At 50.5% G+C, this 27,695-nt stretch overlaps 1 protein-coding gene across 5 annotated transcripts in view; it reads right to left on the bottom strand.

Moving 5' to 3' along the window:
* Positions 1-6,299: 6,299 nt before the first annotated feature.
* poldip2 (polymerase (DNA-directed), delta interacting protein 2) overlaps positions 6,300-27,695 on the bottom strand; it is a 57,359-nt gene continuing 35,963 nt past the window's right edge. For 2 of the 5 annotated variants that reach the window (XM_085964594.1, XM_085964597.1), the window contains exons 10-12: positions 21,425-21,504; positions 14,377-14,513; positions 6,512-6,600 (exon numbers count right to left, since the gene is read on the bottom strand). In XM_085964594.1, coding sequence (XP_085820720.1) covers positions 14,384-14,513; positions 21,425-21,504 — 210 coding nt within the window. In that variant the 3' untranslated portion in view covers positions 6,512-6,600; positions 14,377-14,383. Of the gene's footprint in view, positions 6,601-7,998; positions 9,615-14,376; positions 14,514-21,424; positions 21,505-27,695 lie in introns of those variants that run through there. The other 3 variants (XM_085964595.1, XM_085964596.1, XM_085964598.1) reach the window with 3 other exon arrangements.

Here is a 27,695-nt window from a genome sequence, read left to right as displayed (position 1 = left end):
TTAACCAGGAGACAGACTGGGAAGTTATCCCAGCACTCAGGGGGTTAACCAGGAGACAGATTGAACTGTCGTTAGAAACTGCCGGAACATTCTGGAACATACGATTTTAAGGGCGAGCCTCGCCCCGCACCATCTGAGACCAATTATTAACCAGATTAATAATTAAACACAGACCAGAACAACAACAGATCAGTGGGAGGGCGGCGCACAACTGTTTCTCGGAGTGTTTTCTGGAGATGTGTCCGGCCCATCTCCTGGTTAGCCCGGGGTCTGGGGACTGGGGTCTGAACTTTAAATTAAATTAACTCACCTGCTGCTACCGGGAAAAGCAGCACATTCCCCGACGTGCCAATCTTCTGCCGGTCCCTGCAGGGCACATTCCTGGCATTTCCGCCACTGGAAACAATTTCTCTCCTGGTACAAATTCAGGAAAATCCTCCAGCTCTCCCCGGTCACTCAGCATTTCGGCCGAGACACTGCCCTGTGCTGGCTCAGAGGGCTATCACTGTTAGGGTCAGTGCAAAGCCAGCAACAAGTTGTTGTGATCGGGAATGCGCTGCCTGAAAGGGCGGTGGAAGCAGATTCAATAGGAACTTTCAAAAGGGAATTGGAGAAATACTAAAGGAAAAATTTGCACGTCTATGGGGAAAGAGCAGGGAAGTGGGATTTATTGGAGAGCTCGACCAAAGAGCCGGCACAGGCACGTTGGGCCGAATGGCCTCCTTCTGTGCTGTGTGATTCTATGATTCTGAGTGACACTAAACCCAGTGCCACGTAATCATAATCAGCACTGCCAGTACTCCCTCTTTAAATGCCATCCATTTAATGATCCATTTAAGGGGAAGCTAGATAAATACACGAAGGAGTAGTGAATAGGTTATTCTGATAGGGTAAGATAAAGTAGGGTGGGACGAAGCTCATGCGGAGAATAAACACTGGCACGGACCAGTTGTGCTGTACATACCGTGTAGCACCACAGAAACAATATGCTCAGAGAGTTAAGGAATATACGGGTGTGGTGCGGACTTGACTGCCGGCTCTCCAAGGCCTGTATTTCTGTATCTGGAGGTGTTTAAATGTAGCCTGTTTAACAATGAGCCTTCATCCATTGCGGACCCTCCGTGTCGAACCTGACTAATTGCTTCTCATTTTGTCAATACTGACCTCATAGCTCCTGTCCCACTCTGCAAAAAAATTGTTTTTGTTTTTATTTCAAGGACTTATATTCTGGATTATATGCCTCTAACACCCCCCATAAATATACAGAGACCAGCAAGAGGAGCACTGCAGTCCATGCAGCGTAAACTCTGAGAACAGAGTGTGCAGGAGAAACTAGTGGGGACTGTTAGTGGCAAATACTGGCAGTAACGTAAAAAACAGCAACTCTTCCCCCCCCCCCGTAATCTCCGAGCGACCCCAGCCCAACATAATAGAGCAGGTACAGCCCCAGTCTGATCGCACCTTCCTGACTGGTGGAATAACCCGAGTCCACACCATTCCCATTCATACAACAGGCACCCAGGCAAGGCAATTTTAACAAGTGAGTGAGGACAGTTCTCACTGCTCTAACCCCACCCGCCACTCTCCAGAAACAAGCTGCTTCCACCTTTAAAGCCCCACAGCCGAGGATGGATGCTGCAGCACTTACACACACCGTGACTGAGTGCCGAGCCAGCTCGCTGTCTTGGGTTACTGTTTCACCCAGTATGGAGGCTGAGTACCAGCAGTATACTGGCCTGTACTACGGGCCACTGCGAGCGGGAGGACGAGGTCGACTTCGAACTCACTACAGTTTATGCAGTGACCGGTAGATGAACAACTTGCCTTTATATAGCGCCTTTAACGTAGGCGCTTCACAGGAGCGATTATCAAACAAAATTTGACACTAAGCCCCATAAGGAGATCTGAAATAACAGAAAACGCTGGAAAAACTCAGCAGGTCAGGCAGCATCCGTGGAGAGAAAAAACGTTTCAGGTCTGGGACCCTTCATCAGAACTGGAAAAAGCTGGAGATGTAGTAGATATTAAGCAGCCGCAGAGACAGGAGGGGAGGAAGGAATTGAAGGAACATACTGTGCTTTTGTAAGAGGCAGGAAAGATAAAATGTTGCAAATGGGAATGGCAAAATCATACAGCATGAAAAATGGGGGCAGGGGTTACAGTTTGAAATTGTTGAACACAATGTTGAGGCCAGAAGGCTTTAAAGTGCCTAATTGAAAGATGAGGTGCTGTTCCTCGAACTTATGTTGAGCTACATTGGAACAATGTAATAGGCTGAGGACAGAGAGATCAGAGTGGGAGTGAAGCGGAGAATTAAAGTGACAGGCGACCAGAAGCTCAGGGTCAACCTTACAGGACTGAACGGAGGTGTTCCGCAAGGCGGTCGCCCAATCTGCGTTTGGTCTCCCCAATGTAGAGGAGACCGCAACGTGAGCAGCGAATACAGTATACTAGATTGCAAGAAGTACAAGTAAATCGCTGTTTCACCTGGAAGGGGTGTTTGGGGCCCTGGACAGTGGGAAGGGAGGAGGGAATGCTGAAAGGGGAGGTGAGGGGAAGATGCGTAAGGAGATATTAGGGCAGGTGACCAAAAGCTTGGTCAAAGAGGTAAGTTTTAAGGAGCATCCTAAAGGAGGAGAGGCAGAGAGGTTTAGGGAGGGAATTCCAGAGCTTAGGGTCCAGGCAGCTGAAGGCACGACCGCCAATGGTCGAGTGATTAAAATCGGGAATGGACAAGAGGTGGGAATTGGAGGAGTGCAGAGATCTCGGAGGGTTGTAAGGTTGGAGGAGATTACAGAGATAACCTCATGTCACAGCATCTTGGCACAATCACTTTCCGCTACGTAGCCAGACTGTGGGATGGTACAGACCCCATGTACAGTACAAAAGCATAGGGTGCAGCCTGTGACTCACCTTAACGTCAGACCCCAGCCTCAAGCTGGCTGAGGTCAAGGGAGGTACCATCCTTGCAGGAGATGTTGAACCAATGGCTGTCTGCCTGGCCCAGTGGTTCAGGTGGATGTTAACGATCCCATGACACTATTTCAAGGAAGAGCAGGGGAGTACTCCCCGGTGTTCACCAAAAACAGATTGACTGGTCATCCACCTCATTGCTGTTTGTGGGATCTTGCTGTGTACAAATTGGCTGCCGCGTTTCTCTACAGAACAGTGACTGCACTCATCGTGTGTGAAGCATTTTGAGAAGTTTGAGACAGGAGGGACGATTAGGATAACATAACGGCAAGTCTGGCAGGACAGGCACTACTTGGCCCTGATTGGTCAGCCCGAGTCCAGCTAGCCCCAGGCAGCCGGAGTCCAGACAGCTGGTTTCCAGACAACTAGAGACCAGCTCACCACAATTAGTGGACAGACTGCCCTATCCCATTTTGCAGCCCATTTTGGCATAATTAAAACTGGGGAGATAAAAAATGTTTGAAAGGGACAGTCACTACCCACAAACCCCCTCCCCTCCCCCACTGCCCACAAACCCCCTCCCCTCCCCCACTGCCCGCAAACCCCCTCCCCTCCCCCACTGCCCGCAAACCCCCTCCCCTCCCCCACTGCCCGCAAACCCCCTCCCCCACTGCCCGCAAACCCCCTCCCCCACTGCCCGCAAACCCCCTCCCCTCCCCCACTGCCCGCAAACCCCCTCCCCTCCCCCACTGCCCGCAAACCCCCTCCCCTCCCCCACTGCCCGCAAACCCCCTCCCCTCCCCCACTGCCCGCAAACCCCCTCCCCTCCCCCACTGCCCGCAAACCCCCTCCCCTCCCCCACTGCCCGCAAACCCCCTCCCCTCCCCCACTGCCGGCAAACCCCCTCCCCTCCCCCACTGCCGGCAAACCCCCTCCCCTCCCCCACTGCCCCGCAAACCCCCCTCCCCTCCCCCACTGCCCGCAAACCCCCTCCCCTCCCCCACTGCCCGCAAACCCCCTCCCCTCCCCCACAGCCCGCAAACCCCCCCTCCCCTCCCCCCACTGCCCGCAAACCCCCCTCCCCTCCCCCCCGCAAACCCCCGCCCACAAACCCCCTCCCCTCCCCCACTGCCCGCAAACCCCCTCCCCCACAGCCCGCAAACCCCCTCCCCTCCCCCACTGCCCGCAAACCCCCTCCCCCTCCCCCACAGCCCGCAAACCCCCTCCCCTCCCCCACTGCCCGCAAACCCCCCTCCCCTCCCCCACTGCCCGCAAACCCCCTCACCTCCCCCACTGCCCGCAAACCCCCTCCCCTCCCCCACTGCCCGCAAACCCCCTCCCCTCCCCCCACTGCCCGCAAACCCCCTCCCCTCCCCCACTGCCCACAAACCCCCTCCCCTCCCCTCCCCCACTGCCCACAAACCCCCCTCCCCTCCCCCACTGCCCACAAACCTCCCCCCTGCCCACAAACCTCCCCCCTGCCCACAAACCCCCTCCCCTCCCCCCCCGCCCACAAACCCCTCCCCCCACCCCACAAACCCCCCTCCCCTCCTGCCCACAAACCCCCCTCCCCTCCCCCCCGCCCACAAACCCCCCCTCCCCCCACCCACAAACCCCCCCTCCCCTCCTGCCCACAAACCCCCCTCCCCTCCTGCCCACAAACCCCCCCTCCCCTCCTGCCCACAAACCCCCTCCCCTCCTGCCCACAAACCCCCCTCCCGCCCACAAACCCCCTCCCCTCCCCCACTGCCCACAAACCCCCTCCCCTCCCCCACTGCCCACAAACCCCCCTCCCCTCCCCCACTGCCCACAAACCCCCTCCCCCACTGCCCACAAACCCCCTCCCCCACTGCCCACAAACCCCCTCCCCTCCCCCAACTGCCCACAAACCCCCTCCCCTCCCCACTGCCCACAAACCCCCTCCCCTCCCCCACTGCCCACAAACCCCCTCCCCTCCCCCACTGCCCACAAACCCCCTCCCCTCCCCCCACTGCCCACAAACCCCCTCCCCTCCCCCACTGCCCACAAACCCCCTCCCCTCCCCTCCCCCACTGCCCACAAACCCCCCTCCCCTCCCCCACTGCCCACAAACCTCCCCCCTGCCCACAAACTCCCCCCCGCCCACAAACCCCTCCCCCCCGCCCACAAACCCCCCTCCCCTCCTGCCCACAAACCCCCCTCCCCTCCTGCCCACAAACCCCCCTCCCCTCCTGCCCACAAACCCCCCTCCCCTCCCCCCCGCCCACAAACCCCCCTCCCCCCACCCACAAACCCCCCTCCCCTCCTGCCCACAAACCCCCCTCCCCTCCTGCCCACAAACCCCCTCCCCTCCCCCACTGCCCACAAACCCCCTCCCCTCCCCCACTGCCCACAAACCCCCTCCCCTCCCCCACTGCCCACAAACCCCCTCCCCTCCCCCACTGCCCACAAACCCCCTCCCCCACTGCCCACAAACCCCCTCCCCCACTGCCCACAAACCCCCTCCCCCACTGCCCACAAACCCCCTCCCCTCCCCCACTGCCCACAAACCCCCTCCCCTCCCCCACTGCCCACAAACCCCCTCCCCTCCCCCACTGCCCACAAACCCCCTCCCCTCCCCCACTGCCCACAAACCCCCTCCCCTCCCCCACTGCCCACAAACCCCCTCCCCTCCCCCACTGCCCACAAACCCCCTCCCCTCCCCCACAAACCCCCTCCCCTCCCCCACAAACCCCCTCCCCTCCCCCACTGCCCACAAACCCCCTCCCCCACTGCCCACAAACCCCCTCCCCCACTGCCCACAAACCCCCTCCCCCACTGCCCACAAACCCCCTCCCCCACTGCCCACAAACCCCCTCCCCCACTGCCCACAAACCCCCTCCCCCACTGCCCACAAACCCCCTCCCCTCCCCCACTGCCCACAAACCCCCTCCCCTCCCCCACTGCCACAAACCCCCTCCCCTCCCCCACTGCCCACAAACCCCCTCCCCTCCCCCACTGCCCACAAACCCCCTCCCCTCCCCCACTGCCCACAAACCCCCTCCCCTCCCCCACTGCCCACAAACCCCCTCCCCTCGCCCACAAACCCCCCTCCCCTCCTGCCCACAAACCCCCTCCCCTCCTGCCCACAAACCCCCCTCCCCTCCCCCACTGCCCACAAACCCCCCTCCCCTCCCCCACTGCCCACAAACCCCCCCCTCCCCCAAACCCCCACAAACCCCACCCCTCCCCCACTGCCCACAAACCCCATCCCCTCCCCCACAAACCCCACCCCTCCCCCATAAACTCCACCCCCCTCCCCCACTGCCCACAAACCCCATCCCCTCCCCCACTGACCACAGATCCCATTCCTCCGTCACCTCGCACCCAACATCCTTCCATTTACTCTTTCAATGATACAAGCATCATTCAGTCCCAGTGTTTAACTTTCAAAACAATTTCTTCAGCAAAAACAGACGTAATGTGACCGTGTTTATACAGCGAACCCGGGACATCTGCAAGGGCTGGCAATGGAAGACTATCCCCTCCGTTTGCGCCCCAAAGTTCCAGGCAGAATCTTCCCCCAGCAGCCCAGGGTCCCAGCAGGCGCTGCTCTACCAGCTGTACCCAGCAGGAGGAGCCTTGTCATCTTTATTGCTCTCCAGGGAGAATGGCGGGATGCGGACATCAAGCTGAGAACCTTCCGGCCTCTCGAAGCGGAACGTTCCCCTGCAAAGAAGGAGATGAAAGTGGGAAAAGGTGAGTAATGTGACCCTCCTGGGCTCGGAGGCCACCTGTGAATCGCCAGCAGCCCCGACCCAGAAACTAACAGCGACTCGAGAATCAAAGCTGGCCCGTGTGGCTTGGTGCTTGCGACAGGATTTTACAACAGGCATGCGGTCACGTCACTGCTCGCCAGCTCTCCTACTCCATTTACCCAGGGTGGTGGCCCTTTGGTACAGCCCTTGCCCCCTTCATCCAATCTCCCCAGTAACGCACACAACAGTTCAATAACCAATGGAAACAGAAAATGCTGGAAATACTCAGATCAGGCAGCATCTGTGGTAGGGTCTCTCCTGCCCTCCATCCTATCACACACCTTCCCTTTTGTTCTTTCCTCCCCTCCCCCCTTTCCCTGCCCCTGCACTTGCTTAAAACCTGTTATATATCAAACTTTTTCAATTTCTGATGAAACGACATCGACCTGAAACGTTAACTCTGTTTCTCACTCCACAGATGCTGCCTGACCTGCTGAGCATTTCCAGCATTTTGTTTTTATTCCAGATATCCAGCATCCGCAGTATTCTGCATTTGTTTTAAATTCGTTAACCATAATCTTGTAACCCAACCAAGAAGGGGCAGAGTCTGTGTGGGGAGAGAAGAGGCTTCATGTTGCAGGCTCTGTTACTGATGTACACATGCTGGGCTCCTCACCCCCCCAGCTGTGCCCGGCTCTCTGCAGGGGGGAGGGGGGCTTAGATAAGAACATAAGAAATAGGAGCAGGAGTCGGCCACACGGCCCCTCGAGCCTGCTCCGCCATTCAATAAGATCATGGCTGATCATCGAACTCAACTCCACTTTCCTGCTCGGTCTCCATATCCCTTGATTCCCCTAAGAGTCCAAAAATCTATCGATCTCAGCCTTGAATATACTCATCGACAATTCCCTGTAATTTATTTGGGGTGCGTGATCCTTTCAATGGGGTGCGCGATCCCTTTAACCATTCAAATTTCCATGCGTGCGAGTTTTTCCATTCAGAGGCCGGTGACAAGCCTGCGTGGGACCTCCACCGCTGCGCGATCGTGCAGCTTAACAGGAACGTTGCTCATCGACTGCGAGCATCCACTGCCCTCTGGGGTAGAGAATTCCGAAGATTTACAACCATTAGTGAAGAAATTCCTCCTCATCTCAGTCTTAAATGGCCAAACCCTTATCTATGCCCCCTAGTCCTAGACTCTCCAGCCAGGGGAAACAGCCTCTCGGCATCTACCCTGTCAATCCCCCTCAGAATCTGCTTCAATGAGATCACCTCTCATTCTTCTAAACTCCAGAGAGGATAGGCCCATTCTATTCAAGATTCTGGATTAGCACATCCAAAAATATACTGACAAAATAAGGAAAACCGATTATCTGACCAAAAATCTTTATTTAAACTGGTCATTGATCATCAGCAGCAGCTTGGCACATGTTGGGTACAGCACAACAAATATCAAAACATGAACATGCACGGAGAAACCAGCAATACTGGTAGAGAACAATTAACATGTAGAACCCCCGCACAGCTTTGACCCTAGGACTTACCCGCTCCGTGTGGCTCAGTACCACACCAGACGGTGCATTGACTGCACGTTAATGGAGTGTTAACTCAGCAGAGTCAGGGATGACCTACATAGATCATCACAACATCCAAACCAGCAGATTCCCTGGGCTGGGACTGACCAATGACATGTGCCTCAAACTGGCCTGAGTTACATGCAACTGCCTAGTGCTGGCACTGAGGTTATTTAACAATTCAACACTCGAATGTGGAGGGATCAGCTCACGTGATAGCGTTAATCAAAGCTCTCCCACTACTGCTATCCCAAATGACCAGTACTGTACCCCAGTGTTAGTGACAGACCTGTACCCACCAGTACTGTACCCCAGCATTATACAGTGACAGACCTGTACCCATTGGTACTGTACCCCAGAGTTATACAGCGACAGACCTGTACCCACCGGTACTGAAGCATTATAGAACTCAAAATGCTGTCTCCAGTAACAAATCAAGGACAGAATCTAGAACTGTACTGCTGGGAGTTTGTCACACAGTGTTAAATGTTACTGAACTCCCAGTAACAAGGCTGCGCCTATCCTTAGGCCCTCGAGTGCAGTCACTGTTTGGTATATAATTTCTCCACATAGGCACTGTACAGACTTTAGTAAACCCCTAGCGAGGGGCGAGCAGGTATACAGCACTACTCCCACTAGGATCGAGAGTTGGCACACAGAGTTCAGTGAGTGTAGGAACAGAATTACTGATTTGGTAAAATATGGAACCCCTTATCGGGAGGTTCTAAAAGCGAAAGTGAGGTACAATCAGTCTTTCACATCACTGGCCCCACACAGTGAACACAGACACTTAAGAACACCATCAAATTAATCTGTAAGATGCTGGTTGGAGATATGTTGGCCAAGAACAGCATTGAAATGCCAAACAAACAGAAATGTGACCTCATCTCAGACAACCACCCGCCCTCAACCCCAGCCCAACCTCAACCACCGTCCCCCGCCCTCAAGCACACCCCCCAACCTCAACCCCAGTCCAAGCTCAAACCCCACCCTCGACCCCAGCTCTCAAGCCCACCCTTCAACCTCAACCCTGCCCCATCAACCCCAACCACTGCCCTCGACCTTCAACCCCCACAGATATAAAGCCTCACAATGGAACCGTGAGTGAGTGAGTGAGCTTGCGTTGAAAGGTGTAACTAGTTATGATGTGTTCCTGTGTGTGGGAAGGTGATGTGCCTCAGTGCTATCCGACATCACCAGCACTGCCCCTCGAGGCGGAACCACTGCTGCTCTGGTGTGAGGCCGGATCCTGCGTGCAGACTGTGTTTAGTTATTCGATCAAGTGCTAGAGGCAAATATTCAGACCAGGGAAGCGAAGGGCCCGTCGTCCTCAGTACTGCTCTCGAGAGAAAAGGATGGGATGGAAACGTCGAAGGTGCCGGTGTCTGCCCTTTGGAAAGTATACGAGCCCCTGCGGAAGGTGGAAACAGCAATAAGCAGCAGCAATACCGTCCACTCCGCTTCAGCGCGGCCCCAGAACATCACCCAAAGCAGCATCACCTCGGGTCCCCTCAGCACCGGCCTACTGAGACAGTACACAGGCCCCCCTGTCCCTCTATAACACTACACCTCCATTTCCCCACCCTCCACATTTCTCCCTTTACTCCACTCCCCCCCCAGTTCCAGCAGCAGCAGTGCCCGATCAGGAGTGGAACTCAGGGATGTGGATTGCGCTGTACCCTGGCTGAGATGAGCTTGTCAAGGCCTTGGAAAGGGTGTAGAAGAGATTTACTAGAATGGTACCAGGGACGAGAGACTTCAGTTATGTGGAGAGACTGGAGAAGCTGGGATTGTTCCTGTTAGAGCAGAGAAGGTTAAGGGGAGATTTAATAGAGATGTTCAAAATCATGAAGGGTGTTGATAAGAGTAAATAAGGAGAAATTATTTCCACTGGCAGGAGGGTCGGTAACCAGCGGACACAGATTTAAGGTAATTGGCAAAAGAACCAGAGGGGAGATGAGGAGAAATGTTTTTACGCGGCGAGTTGTTGTGATCTGGAATGCGCTGCCTGAAAGGGCGGTGGAAGCAGATTCAATAGTAACTTTCAAAAGGGAATTGGATAAATACTTGAAAAGGAAAATTTACAGGGCTGTGGGGAAAGAGCAGGGGAGTGGGAATAATTGGAGAGCTCTTTCAAAGAGCCGGCACAGGCACAATGGCTGAATGGCCTCCTTCTGGACGGTAAGATTCTATGAACGCAAGTGTGTGCGTGTGTGAGTGAGAGGAGTGGGGCTCTGTACATTACTGTGTAACTAGCACACCCGCCCCACAGCTACCCAGGAGAAAACTGCACTAAAACCTCGACAGATCTGCATTGAAAATTGTGCAGCTGAAACCTGATTGGCCGAGAGTCGTACAGCCCCGGCACTCCCTGGGTACAAAGGCAGAGCCAAAGATACGCTGAACAATCTCTGGACAAAGCAAGGCTCGGGTAAACAGAACAGATAATGGATTGAAAGCCGACAGCTCCAAGGGAGAGTCACCGAATTGGAGCAGACCATATTGTAAAGACGGTTTAGATGAACGATTGGTTAAGCTGTATTTGGTGGTGTTGGTTGAGGAAGGAATGTTGGCTGGACACCAGGAGAACTCCCTGCTCCTCTTCAAAGTGTAACGTGGAATCTTTAGTATCCACTTGAACAGGCCGTTGGGGCTTTATCCAACATCTTGTAAAAAGCACGACACCTCTGACAATGCAGCACTCCCTCAGTACTGAAGTATCAGCCTAGATTAGCTCAAGTCCTGGAACGAATTCACAACTTTCTGATTCAGAGAGATTACGCCCCGCTGAGCCAGGTTAACAAGCGGACACGCTGCCTGCTGTACATTCGAATGGGTTGTCGGATTCCACAGGGTAAGCACGGCAGTCATTGGGTTTATTTGATGCCAATGCACTGCGGACACCAATCTCACACTTGCACCAATACTCAATGTTGTGCTACACTCCTATCTGATACTCTTAATCTATCCCCTCAAAATGCTGCCACCGATACCAGACCTATACCCGCCCCCCACCCAGTACTATAGCACTGTGTTATACAGCCACAGACCTGTACCCGGCAGTACTATAAGAACAGAGAAATAGGAGCTGGAGTCGGCCATTTGGCCCTTCGAGCCTGCTCCGCCATTCATCGAGATCATGATTGATCTTCTACCTCAACTCCACCTTCCCGCACTATCCCCATATCCCTTAATTCCCAAAAATGTATCGACCTCTGTCTTGGATATACTCAACGACTGAGCATCCACAGCTCTCTGGGGTAGAGAATTCCAAAGATTCACAACCTTTTCAGTGAAGAAATTTCTCCTCATCTCAGTCCTAAATGGCCGACCCCTTATTCTGTGACTGTGACCCCGTGTTCTAGACTCCCCAGCCAGGGGAAACATTTTCCCAGCATTAACCCTGTCAAGCCCCTTAAGAATTTTATATGTTTCGATTAGATCACCTCTCATTCTTCTAAACTCTAAGGAATATAGGCCTAGTCTACTCAATCTCTCCTCATAGGACAACCCCCTCATCCCAGGAACCAGTCTGGTGAACCTTTGCTGCACTCCCTCTAAGGCAAGTATGTCTTTCCTTAGGTAAGGAGACCAGAACTGTACACAGTACTCCAGGTGTGGCCTCACCAATGCCTTGTATAATTGTAGCAAGACTTCTTTACTCTTATACTCTAATCCCTTTGTAACAAAAGCAAACATACCATTTGCTTTCTTAATTTCGTTGTACTGCACTTGTGCACTAACAATGACAATAAAAGTTGATTTGATAATTGCTTGCTGTACCTGCATGTTAACTTTCTGTGATTCATGTACAAGGACACCCCGGTCCCTCTGGTGCAAACATTTCCCAGTCCCTCACCATTCAAAAAATATTCTGCTTTTTTGTTTTTCCTGCCAAAGTGGATAACTTCACACTTCCCCACATTGTATTCCATTTGCCATGTTCTTGCCCACTCAGTCAACCTGTCTATATCTTTCTGCAGCCTCTTTGCGTCCTCCTCACAGCTTACTTTCACACCTAACTTTGTATCAGCAGCAAACTTGGATATGTTAGATGTCTAAGTCATTAATATAGATTACAAATAGCTGAGGCCCAAGCACTGATCTTTGTGGTACCCAGCTAGTTACAGCCTGCCAACCTGAAAAAGTCCCGTTTAGTCTTACTCTGTTTTCTGTCCATTAATCAATCCTCAATCCATGCTACTATATTACACAAAATTAGGACTCGTGGTATTGGGGGTAATAACCTCTTGTGTGGCACCTTATTGAATGCTTTTTGAAAATCCAAATATACTACATCCACTGGTACCCCCTTATCCATCCTACTAGTTACATCTTCAAAAAACTAACAGATTTGTCAAACATGATTTCCCTTTCATAAAACCATGTCGACTTTGCCTAATCATATTATGATTTTCTAAGTGCCCTGTTACCACGTCCCTAATAATAGATTCTAGCATTTTGCCTGCTACTGATGTCAGGCTAACTGGCCTATAGTTCCCCGTTTTTTCTCTTCCTCCTTTCTTAAATAGCAGGGTTATGTTTGCTATCTTCCAATCCTTGGGGACTGTTCTAGAATCTAGGGAATTCTGGAAGATTAATACCAGTGCATCCACTATCTCTGCAGCTACCTCTTTTAAAACCCTAGGATACAGGTTGTCAGGTCCAGGGGATTTATCGCCACTTAGTCCCATTAATTTCTCCAGTACTACGTCTTTACTTATACTGATTTCTTGAAGTTCCTCATTCTCTCTAGACCCTTGGTTCCCCATTATTTCCGGAATGTTTTTTGTGTCCTCTACTGTGAAGACAGATAAAGTATTTGTTTGATGTCTCTGCCATTTCCTTATTGCTCATTATAATTTCTCCTGTCTCTGCCTCTAATGGGCCCACGTTTACTTTCACTAAACTCTTCCTATTTACATACTGTGCCCCAGTGTTTTATAGTGACAGATCTGTACCCACCAGTACTGTATCCCAGTGTTATCCTAGTTGAAAATGTTTCATCTTGTCACAAACCTATGTTTGGAAGGGCTAATTGGGCTGCTGTTTATTTGTCACAGTTCAAGTGGTCACAATGCAAACATTTTACACACCCACCGTTAGTTACACTGTACTGCAATCCCAGTGACAACACCATGCCCTCCTTTGCTCTCGTGAGTAGTACGGAGTGTCCAGAAAGCTGGGAGCAGTATGCACTGTTCTTTGCGTCAAATCGACAGAATGCTGTGCTTGATGGCACACAACTGGTTTAGCCGTCCATTACCAGACTTGGCTGGACCACATCAAGTGCTGTTAGGCCCAGCTCCCCTGTGCAAAACCACCCACTTCACCAGGATCACCCCAGAGAGGAAAGATAAACCCCGCTTCCTTTGTCTACTACCAACCAACTCCTTCCAACAAGTGCAAAGAAATCAGGAGCTCCTTTGTCACTCTGGTACAGGCCATCGGTCAGCTGCTTCTCCTTGCCCAGCAAGCCAACCCCCTCCCAGTTTCCCTCCCTCCAATTTCTGTCCGTTTCTAGTTTCTCTCCCATTTCCCCTGTGCTCTCAAGGCCGGTAAATAATAGTGCCTGGGACCGGTCACAGTGCTCTTCAGGTGAAGCAGGGCGAGGGGGTGGGGTCTAATTGGACCTTGGTGCACAGGTGTAACTCACAGGTCATTCGGAAGTCAGACATTTTACCCTTTTTGATATACTATTTTGATTTTATATCATTCGTGGATAAGTAGTAATATTCACAGCAATTGGGGAAGCAGAGTGGAGTTGTGGACAGCCGTGGAACTGGGAGGCTACAGCACAGCGGTGTGATTACTTTGGTTCACACGGGCACTTTCCATTCTAAAGGTGGACAGAGAAATTTATAATGGCAAAAGTCAACATAAAATGACCAAAAAATGTAATAAGAGTTTTGTAGACACAAGATTTTAATACATTATATAGATCCTAAGCAAAGCTCCCCTTTCATTGCCTGCTCCCCTTTCAGTGCCATAACTCCAAGCTCAGCTTTACACACTCCACTCCAGTTCCCTGCCCTTACTGCTCAGGTCTGACTGAGGTAGTCTGGTCATTGCTAAATCTGGCTGCACTACTGCACCGTGGACTGAGACAGCCCAAACCCATTCCCCAGCACTTCCATCTTTCTATTACTATAGTGTGTGATTGCAGGAGCTACCTCGTGGTCAGGTTAAGGAGGTGAATGGGCCAGGCAAAAACCCATTGGGAGAGTCTTCGTTCTTGCTTTCGAGGGAGAATGGCGGAATACGAACATCGAGGAGAATCCGGTTGGCTCTCTCAAAGCGATAGGAACCCCTGTGGAATGCAGAGACAAGGTCAGCCTCTGGAAATGGCTCCTGGCTACTTACAGCTGATCAGCAACAGCGGGAGCAGGGTTGGGAAGGAGGGGAGGGGATAAGCTGGCGTTTAAACTAAAGGGAAGGAGTTATTCCTAGCTTCTTCAGGTAACATAGTAATCTTCGATAGCCTCAGGTAATGAAAAAGTCTCTCTCCAAACCAATCATCTTTCTAACAACTTATACAGCACCTTTAATGCAGTAACGGACATGTTCATCATCTGGTGTTCTCTGCTCCCAGAGAACCATGGAAATGTTGGTGTTTGTGCGGCCTCAGAATCATAGAATGATTCAGCACAGGAGGCGGCCATTTGGTCCATCGTGCCCTCCAGCTTTAAACATTCAGCGCTTTGATTTGAGGCAAGTCTACAGATTGTGCTGCACTACAAGGGCCTGTGCATGCACATTCTAACATCTACAGCATTACAGAATGCCCTGCGTACATCGCAAACCTGCAACACACAAACACCGCCATTTCCTTCAATCCCACAGCACACACACACCAGCTGGTACAGATAAGATTTATTTTTCTCCTGAAGGTGTAGTCTCTTGCTGGGCTATGGTTTGATGAACACCCTAGTGTCCCAGTGTGACCCAGACAGTGAGTGTAAGCAGAATATTCAACTGTAGGAGCATCACAGGCAAGCCCAGTGCTTCGCTCCAGGACACATGGGTTGGGGATTTCTCCTCCCTAACCCAGGAGAGTCCTGTCAACTACAGTCCCCCCTCATTGCTGCTCCAGGTGAGACCAGTTAACTCAGACCATTGATGGAACTTGCGACTAGCCTGATTTGCTTGGCAAGCCACATATTTGTTCTTAAAAATCTACACTTTATACATTTCACATATTGCAGATTTCTTAAAAGTGGCGAGAATGTGGAACTCGCTACCACCAGGAGTGGTTGAGGCGAATAGCACAGATACAGTTAAGGGAAAGCTAGATAAACACATGAGGGAGAAAGGAATAGAAGGATATGCTGATAGAGTTAGGTGAAAGAAGGGTGGGAAGAGGTTCGTGTGGAGCATAAACACCAGCATGGACCAGTTGGGCCGAATGGCCTGTAACTGTGCTGCACATTCTATGTAATTCGATGCCAATCCTGGAGAGTAATGAAAGAGATGGGGTACATGACATGGGGGATAATACAATATAAAGTACTCCCTTCAGTGAAAAAGTTACACTCCTCCATTGTAGGAGGTATTTGAATTATTACTGCTCCACACTCTGCTAACAACTGCTACTGACCCTACCAGCACCCAACTCCATGGGGAATAACATGGACCCTACCAGCACCCAACTCCATGGGGAATAACATGGACCCTACCAGCACCCAACTCCATGGGGAATAACACAGACCCTACCAACACCCAACTCCATGGGGAATAACATGGACCCTACCAGCACCCAACTCCATGGGGAATAACATGGACCCTACCAGCACCCAACTCCATGGGGAATAACACGGACCCGACCAGCACCCAACTCCATGGGGAATAACACGGACCCTACCAGCACCCAACTCCATGGGGAATAACACAGACCCTACCAGCACCCAACTCCATGGGGAATAACACGGACCCTACCAGCACCCAACTCCATGGGGAATAACACGGACCCTACCAGCACCCAACTCCATGGGGAATAACACGGACCCTACCAGCACCTAACTCCATGGGGAATAACACAAACCCAACTGCAACTCCATGGGGAATAACACGAGCCCAACCGCCCTATAACAGGCACAGCATCACCCACAGGGGCAAAGCATGACCCAAGGCCCGACACGACAGGGGCAGAGTGACCCACGGCCTTATAACAGGGACAGAGAGTGACTCATGGCCCTATACTTAGGGGCAGGGAGTGACCCACAGGTTAGCCTTTATAACTAGAGGGTTAGAATATAAAGGGGAGGAAGTTTGGCTACAGCTAAACAAATCCCTGGTTAGACCACATCTGGACACTGTGTACAGTTCTGAGCACCGCACCTTAGAAAGGATCTATTGGCCTTGGAAGGAGAGCAGCGCAGATTCACCAGAATGATACTGGGGCTCCAAGGGTTAGATTGAGGAGAGTTTGCATAAACTAGGCTTGTATTCCCTGGAATATAGAAGGTTGAGGGAATTGATAGAGTAGATAGAGAGAAACATTTTCCGCTGGTGGGGGAGTCCAGGACAAGGGGACATAACCTTAAAATCAGAGCCAGGCCGTTCAGGAGAGAAGGTAGGAAACACTTCTTCATGCAAAGGGTGGTAGAAGTGTGGAACTCTCTCCCACAGAAAACAGTAGATGCTCATTCAATAAATAATTTTAAATCTGAGATTGATATATTTTTGCTAGACATGGGTCTATAAAGGGATATGGAGCCAAGGCGGGTGGATGGATACAGATCAGCCATGATCTCATTGAATGGCAGAGAAGGCTGGAGGGGCTGAATGGCCTCCTCTTGCTCCTATGATAGAGAGTGACCCACAGCTCTCTTATCCTTTTCCACTCCTACCCGTAACCTATCCTTATTTTCCAAAACCAGTCAATCCTCTCCCTGCTCTAATCCTCACCTGTGTCCACCAGTAGATTAATTCTGAGCAAGAGTCGGCTGAAAGGCATGAACAGCTGGGAATAAATCCACACTGAACTGGGGAGGAGTAATTGGGCTGGATTATAAGGGAAACCTAATTTGCACATTGAGGATTAAGAGGTTATGGAGGGAAGGGTCAGTACATGACTAATATCTCATACACCTTGTACTCAAAGATTGTATAGGAAAATCTCAAATAAAACCGTGAACAGACTAAGAAACGGATTAGATCGATTTGAACAATGGATGAAGAGGTATAAAGCTCATACGCCGACACAAACATTCCCCAGATTAGTCGGGGCCATTCGCGCACTGCTGAGGAAGGATATTCCCTGCTGACGGAAGGTTACGTTGCAGCATCAACACAGGTAGTGTCCAGCAATGTACGGGCAGTTTTACAGAGGCACGTGTTCAGTGTGGACTGCAGGCAGGCTGTCTGTGCATTACACTGCTGAAACCGGCTCCTTTATTCCCCTCCTCTTGGAGGGTCTGCTGCCAACGACCCCCATAAGCTGCACTGCCTGCTGCACGGCCCATTCAAGTTTTTGCGCATGCGCAGTATCTACAATGTAAAAGCCGGTGAGCGGCCTGCGCGGGACCTTGCAGATGACTGCGCGGCCGAGCTGCTGCCAGGATGGGGGAGCTGGTTTTAGCCGCGTGCTTGAGAAAGGTGTTCAATGCATGGGGTCCAGTCTCTCGTGATCTGGTCTAAAGCGCAGCTTAAAACTAGCACCAGGACCTGCAGTCAGCAGACACTGGAAGGACACGCACTGACACTTTCGTTCTGTATATGGGATACAGCAACAACTTGCATTTATATAGCACCTTTAACATAGTAAAACATCCCAAGGCCCAACAACAACAGCAAGCCTAGCTTTGTAGGTCACGCCAGAGTTACGAACACTGTGTTGTGCCTCCACTCTGATTTAGGCTCATTCATACCCTTGTCCAGCAAAAGTGAACAACCAGTCTCCTTCTCAGGCTCATGCTCTAATCATAGAAACATAGAAGATAGGAGCAGGAGTAGGCCATTCGGCCCCTCGAGCCTGCTCTGCCATTCAATGCCATCATGGCTGATCATCCAAATTCAGTACCCGGTCCCTGCTTTCTCCCCATACCCCTTGATCCCTTTAGCCTTAAGAAATATATCCAACTCCTTCTTGAATATATTTAATGAACTGGCCTCCACCACCTTCTGTGGTAGAGAGTTCCACAGGTTCACCACTCTTTGGGTGAAGAAATTCCTCCTCATTTCTGTCCTAAATGGCCTACCCTTTATCCTTAGACTGTGTCCCCTGGTTCTGGACTCCCCCACCATCGGGAACATCCTTCCTGCATCTAGTCTGTCCAGTCCTGTCAGAATTTTATAAGTTTCAATGAGATCACCTCTCATTCTTCTAAACTCCAGCGAGTACAAGCCCAATCGACCCAATCTCTCCTCATACGTCATTCCTGCCATCCCAGGTATCAGCCTGGTGAATCATCGCTGAACTCCTTCCATGGCAAGAACATCCTTCCTCAGATAAGGCGACCAAAACTGCACACAATACTCAAGATGTGGTCTCACCAAGGCCCTGTACAACTACAGCAAGACATCCTTGTTCCTGTACTCAAACCCTCTCGCTACAAAGGCCAACATACCATTTGCCTTCTTAACCGCCTGCTGCACCTGCATGCTTATCTTCAGCGACTGGTGCACAAGGACACCCAGGTCTCGTTGCACTTCCCCTTCTCCCAATCTATTGCCATTTAGATAATAATCTGCCTTCCTGTTTTTGCCACCAAAGTGGACAACCTCAGATTTATCCACGTTATATTGCATCTGCCATATTTCTGCCCAATCACCCGACATGTCCAAATCATCCTGGAGTTTTTCGACATCCTCCTCACAGCACACACGCCCACCCAGCTTTGTGTCGTCTGCAAATTTGGAGATATTACATCTAGTTCCCTTGTCTAGATCATTAATATATATTGTGAATAGCTGGGGTCCAAGGACTGATCCCTGCGGTACCCCACTAGTCACTGCCTGCCACTCGGAAAAGGACCCGTTTATTCCAACTCTTTGCTTTCTGTCTGCCAACCAGTTCTCTATCCAAGTCAATACCCTTGCCCCCAATCCCATGTGCCTTAACTTTACATGCTAATCTCTTATGCGGGACCTTATCAAAGGCCTTCTGAAAGTCCAGATACACCACATCCACTGGTTCTCCCTTATCTATTTTACCAGTTACATCCTCAAAAAATTCCAGTAGATTAGTCGAGCACGATTTACCTTTTGTGAATCCATGTTGACTTTGTCCGATCCTGTCACTGTTTTCCAAGTGCTCTGCTATTACATCTTTTATAATGGACTCTAGCATTTTCCCCACTACCGATGTCAGGCTTACCGGTCTGTAATTCCCCGTTTTCTCTCTACCACCTTTTTTGAATAGTGGGGTAACATTAGCTACCCTTCAATCCATGGGTACTGTTCCAGATTCCATCGAATGTTGGAAGATGATCAGCAATGCATCTACTATTTCTAGGGCCACTTCCTTAAGTACCCTAGGATGTAGATTATCAGGCCCTGGGGATTTATCGGCCTTCAATCCCATCAATTTCCCTAACACCATTTCCCTACAAATACTGATTTCTTTCAGTTCCTCCCTTTCATCAGGCCTATGTTCCCCGGCATCTCTGGGAGGTTATTTGTGTCCTGCCCAAAAGCAGGGCAGAGACACAGCACAACACACTGGTTCACAGCAAGCAGCTTTTCGAATTTTAAAAACAATTTGCTGAATGGTCAAAAAGATTTTATTTCTAAAGGGTTTACTATATTTCACAGAGATTTCTACAAGAGTATGTTCATCATTTACATCAACGGCCTAGGTTGATCCGAGAATCACCTTAACCAGCAGCGAGAGGGGCCAGAGTGGGAAAGAGGCAACACAACAGGGACTACAGTGCCAGCACTGCGGGACCAGCCAGCAGCATCCGGACCACCATTGAAGTGAACCCACAATCAGCAGCTTTAATCAGGAATGGCATGGTCACAAACACATCAAAAAATAGAATAATGGGAAGGGCCCCCTCCCTCACCTCAATCAGCACACACATTCAGTCCCGATCAGTTTGTGAATTAGATTACTGAATAAAACTTCATCATCTTCTGTGGCTCCTACATAAACAAGTCCTATTACCTTATTAGTGATGGTCTTGGCCAGGTTTACTGATCAGTGCAAATGACTGAGGCAGCTGTCGTTGAATCATTCTCTCTTACCCTGATCCCACCATTACTGTCTCCCCCAGTCAGACTTCAAACACCTTATCGAACAATTAGCACATATTCAACAGCCGTCTGACTTGCATGTTAATTTTGTAAATTGAATGTCCTTTGGGACAGTTAACGCTGTTTTACACTGGGGCTCATGAAGCTCAGACTCTGGATCTCTGCTTCAACCAGCGGCAAAATCAGAAACCCACGCACCTGGCACTACGACCCTAGTGACAGGTTAAAGGAGGATACTTTACTGTTGACACAGAGACCTGGCTCACAGAAAGCAAACTAAACCAGCACGTGTAAAAACCAGTTTACATTTCAATGCTGGTTTCTGGAGTGTGAGAACGGCAGTACCATGAGAATACTGAAAGAACTTCTGGCTGTGGTAAGCTGGTCTAATTTGCTTATTGAAGATCTCACACAGGTGACGTAACAATTAGAGGTAATCAATTTTAACTTTTTGTCCTAAAGGCACACACACACACATACACGAGAATTCAATAATTGGAAGGGCAACAACCCTCCCCCCCATCACATGGTGGATCCTGGATACCGACCCAACTCATCCGCACCAGCAGGAGTGCCCAGTTATAGATCAGCAGCTGGGACCCTGGCTGATTCACCCTCACTAATCCAGAGGCATGGAGACCAATAGTAGCAACCTTGCTCCATTCCCCAGGCTGAGACATAGAAACATAGAAGATAGGAGCAGGAGTAGGCCATTCGGCCCCTCGAACCTGCCCGCCATTTAATGAGATCATGGCTGATCATCAGCACAGCCCGCAGAATCGAAGCTGGGACCCTTCTGCTCCATATGGCCCAGTGCCTCACTGGTTAACCATTGGTGGCCCATCGGAGGAGCAGGCCACTCACAGCAAGTGCAGCTTATGTTTGTGCAGAAACATGACCCCCACTCCCTGAAGGGTTTCATTTCACAGAAACCAGGTAGTCTGCACAATGCGTCAGACACCGAGAACAGTGAAGCGATGATCCCAGACCCGACCTTTACACCACAGTTAATGGGTTACTCACCACATGTGACCGCTGGGAGCCTGCAGTGAGACATGGCTGCTGTACTGAAACGCAGGCTGTTCCTTCGATAAAACTGGCTCCTGGTCAGGGAGAGAGACAAAAAATACATTTACTTTTTGGTCAGAATATGCCGTGAGGGGGGAAATTAGTGGAGGATAGGCTTTAGGGAATGGAGGACATGAATATTCTACATAAGAAATAAGAGCAGGAGTAGGCCTTGTGGCCCCTCGAGCCTGTTCCACCATTCTATAAGATCATGGCTGATCATCGACCTCAACTCCACTTTCCCGCCCGATCTCCATATCCCTCGATTCCCCTAGAGTCCAAAAATCGATCTATCTCAGCCTTGCATATACTCAAAGACTCAGCATCCACAGCCCTCTGGGGCAGAGAATTCCAAAGATTCACAACCCTCTGAGTGAAGAAATTCTTCCTTATCTCAGTCTTAAATGGGCTATCCCTTATCCTGAGACTAGGCCCTCTAGTTCTCGACACTCCAGCCAGGGGAAACAACCTCTCAGCATCTACCCTGTCAATCCCCTTCAGAATCTTGTATGTTTCAATGAGATCACCTCTCATTCTTCTAAACTCCAGAGAGTATAGGCCCATTCTACACAATCTCTCCTCATAGGACAGCCCTCTCATCCCAGGAATCAATCTAGTGAACCTTCGTTGCACCGCCTCCAAGGCAAGTATATCCTTCCTTAGATAAGGAGACCAAAACTGTGCACAGTACTCCAGGTGTGGTCTCACCAAGGCCCTGTTATGTGGCACCTTATCGAATGCCTTTTGGAAATCCAAATATACTACATCACTGGCTCCCCTTTATCTACCCTGCTAGTTACATCCTCAAAAAACTCTAATAAATTTGTCAAACACGATTTCCCTTTCATAAAACTATGTTGACTCTGCCTAATCATGTTATGATTTTCTAAGTGCCCTGATACCACGTCCTTAACAATGGATTCCAGCATTTTCCCGACGACTGATGTCAGGCTAACTGGCCTGTAGTTCCCTGTTTTTTCTCTCCCTCCTTTCTTGAATAGCGGTGTTACATTTGCGACCTTCCAATCCGCTGGGACCATTCTAGAATCTAGGGAATTTTGGAAGATCAAAACCAATGCATCCATTATCTCTTCAGCCACCTCTTTTAGAACCCTAGGATGTAGGCCCTCGGGTCCAGGGGCTGTCGGCTTTTAGTCCCACTAATTTCTCTACTTATATTAATTACGTTAAGTTCCTCACCCTCATTAGACCCTTGGTTCCCCACCATTTTTGGTATGCTTTTTGTGTCTTCTACTGTGAAGACAGATACAAAATATTTGTTTAACGTTTCTGCCATTTCCTCATTCCCCATAATTTCTCCTGTCTCAGCCTCTAAGGGACCAACGTTTACTTTTGCTAATCTCTTCCTTTTTACATACTTGGAGAAGCTCTTACAATCTGCTTTTATATTTCTTGCTAGTTTTCTCTCATTCTATTTTTTCCCTTTTTATTAATTTTATAGTCAACCTTTGCTGGTTTCTGAAACTCTCCCAATCCTCAGGCTTACTATTATTCTTTGCAACATTTTAAGCTTCTTCTTTCAATCTAATGCTATCATTAACTTTAGTTAGCCACGGTTGGATCACTTTTCCTGTTGAGTTTTTGTTTCTCAATGGAATGTATTTTTGTTGAGAATTATGAAATATTTCTTTAAATGCTAGCCACTGCTTATCTACCACCATACCTTTTAATCTATTTTTCCAATCTACCGTAGCCTTCTGCAGAAGGCAAAACATTCCAGCACTTTCAAAGGGCATTTTCTCCCCTTCTGCTTACACACTGCTCCCTAGCTGTACACGGCTGAGAAAGTGTCAGGGCAGTCAACTGCCCAAAGTCTACCAGCCTTGCTTCAGAACAGGCCACAGTGCAGCAGGTGGGCACGGCCTGTCAGCTGGTGTCTGGCCTCTCTACAACAACTTGTATTTATATAACACCTTTAACACAAAACATCCCAAGGCATTTCACAGAGGTGTAATCAGAAATTCGTGGACAATGAGCCAACGATTGAGATATTAGATGGGGCGGCCAAAAGCTCAATCAGGGAGATGGGTTTTAACGAGGGTCTGAAAAGGAGGAGAGGGAGGCAGAGAGGTTTAGCAAGGGAATTCCAGAGTGACTGAAGGCAAGGGTCAGAGATAGGGAGGGGTGTGGCTATGGAGGGTTTTAAGCCCGAGGATGAGAATTTTAAATTTGAAGCATTGGGGACCAGGAGTCAGTGTAGGTCAGTGGAGATGTGAGAGGGAGATGGTGCAGGGCTTCAACACGGTGCTCTGCATTAGTATTGCATCACCAGGGGAAGCCAAGAGAATCTCAGCACAGGAGGAGGCCATTGTGCCTGTGCCCATGTTGGACCCCCTATCGAAGCTGTCTACTCTCCAAGGGACTGCCTAAGAAGAAGATGATTTCCCTGTATTAGTGAGATAATAAACACAAGGCGTGTTATTATCTCCATCAGCACAGTGGGGTCCCTGGAGGAGGTCCAGGGTAGATTGCATCTTAATTAACCCAGCTCCAATAGCCCCTTGCAGTAATGTATTCCAAAGCCTAATAACCCTTTGTGTGAAAATATTTCTTCTAACCTCCTCCTTTGAGTTTGTAGTGTCTCCTTGTGACAGATTCACCAACTCATGTAAATAATCTTTCTCTATTTACCTTCTCGAACCATTTCCTAATTTTGAACCCTATTAGATCTCCCGTTAACCTTCTCTGCTCCAGCAAACATAGCCCTAGATTCCTCTGTCGCACATCGTAGCTATAACCCTCTCAGTTGAGTATCACTCCAGTCAATCTACACTGCACCTTCTCCACAGCACACCCTGCTGTATGGACACTCCGATAAGGTAAATTCAATTAAATTCATTATTTTAATCCCATTATTACAAGTAAATGGGTTTAGTTAACATTCAGGTGACCCTCAACCTCAATAGCATGTTAACCAGGGGAAGTCGTACATTAAATCACATCAGCTATTTGGAGCAACTCGTACTTGATTACAGTTACACATTCACATTTTATTAAACTCTATTGGTACAAGTATTTCAGGGACATAACCCACTAGGTGCAGGAACAAAGGATTGTGCGAACGGAGTCATAGTTACACAGGCAGCTACCTGCAGATGGCCGCAGGCAGGCCTGGGAGCAGAGGGGGTAAGGCAGGGTCCTGGGGGCCCAAGACAGGGTCTAGGGGGGAAGGCAGGGTCCAGGGGGGGTGGGGAAGGCAGGGTCCGGGGGGGGGGGGGGGGGGGGGGGAAGGCAGGGTCCGGGGGGCCCAAGGCAGGGTCTAGGGGGGAAGGCAGGGTCCGGGGAAGGCAGGGTCCGGGGGGGGAGGCACGGGTTCCGGGGGGGGGGGGGGGTGGGGAAGGCAGGGTCCGGGGGGCCCAAGGCAGGGTCTAGGGGGGAAGGCAGGGTCCGGGGGGGGGGTGGGGAAGGCAGGGTCTGGGGGGGGAAGGCACGGGTCTGGGGGGGGAGGCAGGGTCCGGGGGGCCCAAGGCAGGGTCCGGGGGCAGCAATTTTTTTAATGATCCAGAGGTGCCTGTGTAATCCCATATCCTTCAGGAGAGTGCCTCATTTACTGTATCACACTGTTGCTAAAACTAATGGCAGCACAGTAAAGGAGATGCAGCAAGTACTTTTGAAGGGTTGGAGCTGGCTCAGTGTGGGGAATTAGAATGGTATCAGTGCTGGAGGCGGGTGCCAGCTTTCCACCAAGGTGAAGACAGCCCTTTAATTTACAATGTCCCATTCTCCCGGAATACTGACCCTGCTGCTTTCCCATTACAGTATCTGTTATTTTAATGAATCCGTTAACTGGCTTCAGTTGCTCTTCCTGGGAACCCTGTTCCAGCTCAGGATCACCCTTGTGTAAAGAACAGCTATTCTAAACGTGCCCTTCACGCCCTGACCCTGTCCCCTCCTGCCCTGGAGTAACTGACAGTATTGTTCGGGCTTCATTTTCTTTCCCAGGTTAAGTATCGTGTATATATTTTCATATAAGTCCCTTGAAAAACAGGTTCTGACATTTGCCGTACTGATGAAAATTCACAAATAAATTTTGGTAAGCAACACCTCCACAGCATGAGACACTGAGGCAAAGTGTTCAAATAAAGCTATTCACCTCAACCGCTCCCTGTGGTAGGGAGTTCCACATTCTCACCACTCTCTGGGTAAAGACGTTTCTCCCGAGTTCCCTATTGGATTTATTAGTGATTATCTTCTATTGATGGCCCCTAGTTTTGGATTCCCCACAAGTGGAAACATCTTCTCTACATCTACCCTATCAAACCCCTTCATTAAGACCTCTATCAGGTCACCTCTCAGTCTTCTCTTTTCTAGAAAATTTTAGAAGTTTCCAAACAGCTCCCCCAGTACACCTAGCTGGGCAGAAAGACACATCGCTATTTGCAATGTGTATTTGATAAAAAGAAAAAAAGGATTGACAGAATAATAGCTGGTTCTAGGAGTAGGTGTGATGACTGTGCCCATTTGCCCGGCCGCTGATTGTGTAGCTGTGTGTCCTGACCACAATGTGATAATCATGTTGCAGCCACGGGACAGACAGTAACTCCGCACCCATTGTCCACTGAAAGCTTGGTAATGTCGTCCATTAACACTTCAATCCCCTTTCCTGCTGAAGCAGGCGCCCCAGACTAAACACAACCCAGCTCGTTGACTCAGACCATCGCCCCGCCCATTCACATTCTCACAGTGTGCAACAACAGGAGGCCAGATACACACACCAGCATTGTTTACTGCTGAATACCTGCTTCCTCCCATTTACATGTGAGGCATCTTTACATTAAAGCCCAGGTCACATCAGAGGAATTACATTGAGCCATTCTCCAGGGTTCAGGTGTACAAGTGGAGTCAGTCCCGGGGTCTGGGTGTATAAGTGGAGTCAGTCCCCGGGGACCGGGTATATAAGTGGAGTCAGTCCCGGGGTCCGGGTATATAAGTGGAGTCAGTCCCGGGGTCCGGGTGTATAAGTGGAGTCAGTCCCCGGGGACCGGGTATATAAGTGGAGTCAGTCCCGGGGTCCGGGTGTATAAGTGGAGTCAGTCCCCGGGGTCTGGGTGTATAAGTGGATTCAGTCCCGGGGACCGGGTGTATAAGTGGAGTCAGTCCCGGGGTCCGGGTGTATAAGTGGAGTCAGTCCCGGGGTCCGGGTGTATAAGTGGAGTCAGTCCTGGGGTCCGGGTGTATAAGTGGAGTCAGTCCTGTCGTTCACAACCGTTCACTATTGTTACACTGTTGTTATCACTACACAAGGTTACCTCTTGCCACGCACGCTGTTATACCTAGGCATACCTCAGCTGACTCCGCCCATGGCTCCGCCTGCTTGCCCAGGTATAAAGGTGACTGATTGGCTAGTATTCTTCCTTGTTGGAACCGATCACCCACGAGGGTGGGCTCTGTTATTTAGCCAATAAAAACCTATAGTTACTATCTTAACTCGTCGCTTTTCATGGAATGAATTGATAGGTATATCAATTTTATTGGCTAAATTTTGAAATGAATGGACTGGAGCAGCCAAACGACCAGCCACAACAGTCCCAGCAGCCGACTTGGCTGTGAGCCCTCCGACCGCCGTACCTGGATCTAAATCCACAGGCAGCGAATTCAGCCCTCGACTTCGATCACTGGCTGAGCTGCTTTGAATCCTACCTGGTAGCCTCCGGCATGCCATCGGAAGCCGACAAACTAAGAGTTCTGACCGCCCAGGTGAGCCCTAAAGTATTTGCACTCATCCGGGACCTTGCTACATACGAGGAGGCCCTCGACCTGCTAAAAGAGCAGTACCGGAGCCCAGTAAATTCAATGTATGCCAGACATCTCCTAAGATCCCGCTCGCAACAGCCAGGAGAGTCTGTAGATGAATTTTTACGGGCGCTACAAACACTCGGCAGGGACTGTGACTTTAAAGCTGTATCGGCTGCACAACATGCTGAAGGAAATATCCGTGATGCCTTCGTGAAAGGCCTTCGGTCCGACTACTCACGGCAAAGACTGCTCGAATCAAAGGACCTCGGCTTGAAAGCAGCTGCAGCCCTCGCTCGCTCCCTGGAAGTGGCCCATCGGGACCTCGAGGCGTACTCCGGGTACAGTGCTGCGCGACCCTGGGACTCGGGCCCGACTTCGGCCGCAATACCCCTCGCACCGCCGCCCCTGGGACCTACTACAGCGTCGGTGTCCCGGAATCGATCGGGACCGCCACCCTCGGGACCTGCTG

This window comes from Somniosus microcephalus, chromosome 22, assembly GCF_052327205.1.
Source record: "Somniosus microcephalus isolate GS21.2 chromosome 22, FLI_Smic_1.0, whole genome shotgun sequence".
Classification (NCBI taxonomy): Eukaryota; Metazoa; Chordata; class Chondrichthyes; order Squaliformes; family Somniosidae; genus Somniosus; species Somniosus microcephalus.
The sequence above is the reverse complement of the archived record's forward strand: the minus strand, read 5'-3'. Positions and strand labels throughout refer to the sequence as shown.